General features: G+C 34.4%; 1 protein-coding gene across 1 annotated transcript; it reads left to right on the top strand.

The window, feature by feature from the left end:
• The first annotated feature begins 383 nt into the window (after positions 1 to 383).
• Positions 384 to 4,331, top strand: LOC120626403 (flexible cuticle protein 12-like). The gene is made up of 3 exons (XM_039893927.1): positions 384 to 425; positions 1,021 to 1,139; positions 4,046 to 4,331. The coding sequence occupies exons 1-3, from the start codon at positions 417 to 419 to the stop codon at positions 4,233 to 4,235; spliced, it is 318 nt and encodes a 105-aa protein (XP_039749861.1). The 5' UTR covers positions 384 to 416; the 3' UTR covers positions 4,236 to 4,331.
• The last annotated feature ends 611 nt before the right edge of the window (positions 4,332 to 4,942 follow it).

The following is a 4,942-nucleotide window of genomic DNA, read 5'->3' as shown; positions in this document are numbered from 1 at the left end:
TATTAGGGGCGGTAACTAGCCACCAGACCAGACTAGAGAAAATTTAGAAATTATAAATCCCTAAGCAACCTCTCGCTTAAAATCACTGCGCTCACCGCTGCGCCTCGGATGTCGTCAAACAGCCACGTGTTTGTTAAATGCCTCCAAGAAAACATTAATGTGCGATGATTAAACAAATTCCTAAATAAGGAATAGATTAATATATAATGAGTTATCCTTGAAACAAGCGAGCATGAGCCACGCAGCCGGACATACGAAAGAACCTTTGTCAAAGAACTGGCCGAAGATGCCTCTAAGTTCAAATGTCACAGCGCGTCCTTGCTTGCAACCTGCCCTAGTATAAATACAGCCATCCGCTACTGAGAAGCATCATTCGCTCCATTGCCTTGCAATAACAAACATCAACTCCTTCCAAAATGAAATCGGTACGTTTGTGACATTTGTGACTCTATTCTCAAATTATACAAGTGTTTTTTTCTATAAGAATTGTGTTAACGGCCATTAGTCATCGATTGGATTTGCATTTATCTGAATCTATCTAATCTAAAAAAATTAATGGAAAGCTAAGAAAAATAATGCAAAGTTATTTCACTCTATTGTTAAAAATCAATAACTTATTTCATTAGAAAAATGTAAGTGTCTGTTGACGCAGCAGGGCATTTACAAGCCCGGTTAAATACATTCTTGAAGGTTTTACACTAAAATCGTACTTGGCTTTAGCTTTCCACATCTTTTTTTATCCATCATTATTAAACCAGCAATGGATGAAAGCCGACTACAGGCTTCTCAGACACAGAAGGACTTAGGCGGTAATTCATACTCCTTTGGGAACATTTTGGAAAACTCTCAGACCAGGCCTCCTCACGATATTTCCTTCACTGTTGAAGCAAGTGATATTTTAAATACGGAGTTACGTGCTGGGGTTCTAACACGATCCTCACTAAAGGGAAGGCGTAGTCTAATCAATGATATTTCACCGCTTTTGCTTCTTTCTTTGTCTTATCTTCCATTGTTTTTCAGTTCATCGTATTCGCTCTCATCGTGGCCGCAGCCGTCGCTGCTCCAGCCAACCCTGAATCCGATGCCGTAGTCGTCAAACAAGCGCTCGACAACATTGGTGTGAATGGATACGGCTATGAGTAAGTAATTATTCATAAAGTCCACAGTCAAACAAAGCACCCTCAAAAGCCACTTAGGTGACGTTGGAAAAAAAAAACCTTTTTATTTCTACTACGGATACTTACTTGCAAAAGCACGGCAGAAGTGAAACTTCTGAAAACTAGCCTACGGGGGATTGAGCTATCTCAACCTTACACTCGACTCTCTATCTATATATAGATTATCTGGAGTATTTAGTAAAATGTAAGGTTTATTATTTTATAGCAAGCTTAAAAATTATTAGATATCTTATTACATACATTATTATTATATTACATTTATTACATATTATTAAGTTTCCATTGTAACTGAAACAAAATGTGTAATTTATTCTATCTCATTCTCACGCCGACTTAATGCATTTATGTTTTTTTTTCCTTATCTTGACACATTTTCGTTTCATCGAGTTTTATATTGCAGCGATTCTGAAGAAGTTTAAATTCAAAATTTTGTAAAATAAATTATTTACGCTTTATAGCAACCCTTTTCAAAAAAAGAACTATTTGATTTTGAATTAGTTAACAGCTGAGTAGCGCGGCGTTATGACATCTTGGTGGGATATCATAACTCAAGGTGTCATAGAAGACTATAACAGTTAAAACGCCACTAAAGCTATATATTGATGATAAATAACACTTTTGCGTACATATAGTTTTTATTTAATGCTTTATATGTTTTAGTTACTTGTTTGCTTGCCATAGCATTGCACTTTTCTTATATGATAATGTACAACGTACATGATATCATAGCGGTGAATAGATACAGACTGAAAAGCTAATAGTTAAGATATGTTAACGGTAGCGTGAATTATTTACGTAGTAGTAGGTAATAACGCGTTGTAGTCTATAGCTTCTTCTAATACAGCCTGATATCTTATTTTAAACTCTTTGTATTAGTTTAGTAAAGGCGTTCGAATTGTTTTCTATTAGTACAATATTAGAACGCACATCAGCGTATTAAGTTTATTTGAACGTTTGAGCCCGTGGAAACATGTAATGGCTTAAAACGAAAAAAGACATGCAACTATTTACTCTTATTCTTACTCAACTTTCTAAACGGTCTACCGTATTTTTCTTTATCGAAACGTTTCGCTATGTTACTCAATATTTATTTGTTAACATATTGATGCATCATTACTAAATAAGTCAAGCCTTCTTCTTCTTCTTCAAGCCTATTTACTGAAGAAGTCAAGCCTATTTTGTTGCTTGATTTTTTGCAATATATTTTAAACTTTTATCTTCACGACTTAACTTAACAAAGATTTGTTAGTTCTAATTATTAACCTGGCTTAAGAGGAAAGCATAGGCGGGATTCTCCTTACAATTATGTATTCCTTACGTATTCTCCTATTTCCAATCTAGATAATGACTCTAGAGCAATAATCTTGAAAATAAGTCCAGTCCACGTTAATACTCTAATATGACCAATATACAGTTTTTACAGCTATATACCGATTAAAAGTAAATATAAAAAACAATATGGAAGAAGAAAGAGAACCTCTAGAGGTTATCTTAAAATTTTCATGCCAAAAATAATTGAATCCGCTTAATTTTGGATGAGAAAACAGGAGAATACCAAATGTTGATATCATCCAATTTCAAAGATATAATCGGAGAAAAAAAGCGAGACTGCATTACTTTTTTCAAATATCCATTCATTAAATTTGTCCTAGCTATGGGTACCATCGTCAATGTTAATGACAAGGAATTAAAAATATACAGAAACCGTGTCAATATAAGTCGTATATTGTGCATCAAAAACCACTCCACTTTAGGAGTGTTTCTCGAACAGGCGGTTAGTAAATTCATACCATTTAGCAGTTGACAGTAATCGCGTTCCCTCTAATATTCTAAACGTTCACCATAAAATGTGGAAAAAGTTTGTGAGCCAGCAACATTGTGCGGGTGTATTTAGTGTTTTTGGACACAATGCCCTACAATCATCCGAAATGTCGCCAAGCAATTTTACCCATGTAGAATTCCACTTGTTACCACTATACAGGGGCTATAGTGATACGCTCGACCGTAACAATAGGAAGATCTTCCTCCGAGCGGGTGATCGTGCTCGGGGACCGAGGTCCGAATATTTATCTTTGGAAGTTGTACATATAAGTAGTAAATTTTTGTGAACACTTCGCTAGCGCGATGCAGGATTTTTGTGGCGCCATCTAGTTCGGTAATGTGGACCGCTACATATACCAATAGGATTGACTAGCAAAATATATGCTATAGATTAATTAGTTATGTTGCTTTATGAGATCATAAAACTAAATACTCCGCGCGTTTTAATTTCTGATATCCACTAAGTTATTCAAAATCATAACTCATTTGTTGGCCCAGTTTGGGCCTGCTTGAGATATATAGACTAGATATAAGCACTTTTGAAACGTAAAGTTTCAAATTTTAATTAGAGGCTGGAGATGTCAATTTTGATCTGTATAAAATGCACAACGTAACTTACGTATTTAATTGGATAAAGAATAATACTGTATTGACTATTGTTTAAAATAGCTTAGTAAGAGATTCTCAATTTTATGAAATATATATAAGATAAAAATGTTTAGGTACTGTGGGTTATACTTGGGACTTGGGAGATAAATATATACCATCGCGGACATACTATGCCATTGCACATTAGTTTGACCTATCTCCTGAGGTTTAGCTTTCTTCTCTATAATATGCATGTATACCTTTCTCTTTCACTCTTTCTATTTCTATTGAGCGACTGTCTTATAGTTTGCAAGGATATTGATCATCGTTTTTCATTTACACGTTGTATACCTGTATTGACGGTATACCTTTTCCGATATGTTGCTACATAACTATCTATGATTATGAGGTAGCTGAAATAACCAGCGTGTTTGAACATAGGCTTATTACGTTCACAGGTACGAAACCTCCAATGGTATCAAGCAAGAGGAGACCGGGCAACTGACGGAACTCGGTACCGAAAATGAGGGCATTGTAGTACGCGGCCAGTACTCTTACGTTGGAGACGATGGCCTTACCTACTCCGTCACCTACACCGCAGACAAGAACGGCTTCGTAGCTGTGGGAGCTCACATTCCCCAAGCCTGAAAAAGCTTAATCAAGCGCAACATCTAGTCCTCAAATACTCAAACCCTTCACCCGTCCTTAATCTGTCCCCTTTGTTAAATCCATTTCTGTGATACAATTCCGACTTTTGTATATTTTGTTAATAAACTATTATGTTTTAATAATTTAAAAATTATTTTCTTCTCACCCGATTTCAAAATAACTAGTAGCCTAAGTACCACATTTGACCCCTCGCAATCGAAGAGCTGTTTTATAAATTAAAAAAAAAACAATAATATAATATGTATATTTTAACCTTTATTTGTACACCGTTATAAAGTTGGGGAAATAAAAGAAGAATAGAAATACAAGATAGAATACAAAAGGCGGCCGATCTCTGCCATGCAACCTTAGGATAAGGACGACATGAGCGAGAACGGACAGGTGGTGTAAAATTATTATACATTCAAATAGCTAAATACAAATTCATAAACATAATAGCACAAATAAGAATAATATAATAAATAAATAAAAAATACTATATAGTATGTACATAAAGAGAACATTAAGAACATATACCCACATAATACTACTTGACTTCTTATGTTATCAAATATTCGAAATTTAATAAGCTTAAACTTGGACATTGATGTTAAAATTTTTTTTTTCTTTTAATTTTATTTTAAATTTAATTTGAATTTTAATGTTGATTCTATTTTATTTTTTGACATTATAAACTTATTAATTAG

The sequence above is a fragment of the Pararge aegeria genome, chromosome 9 (assembly GCF_905163445.1).
Source record: "Pararge aegeria chromosome 9, ilParAegt1.1, whole genome shotgun sequence".
NCBI lineage: Eukaryota > Metazoa > Arthropoda > Insecta > Lepidoptera > Nymphalidae > Pararge > Pararge aegeria.
The sequence above is the reverse complement of the archived record's forward strand: the minus strand, read 5'-3'. Positions and strand labels throughout refer to the sequence as shown.

Coding starts and splice junctions, on each gene's coding strand:
- LOC120626403 (XM_039893927.1), top strand. Junction 1,140..4,045: donor GTGAATGGATACGGCTATGA/GTAAGTAATTAT, acceptor TTACGTTCACAG/GTACGAAACCTCCAATGGTA.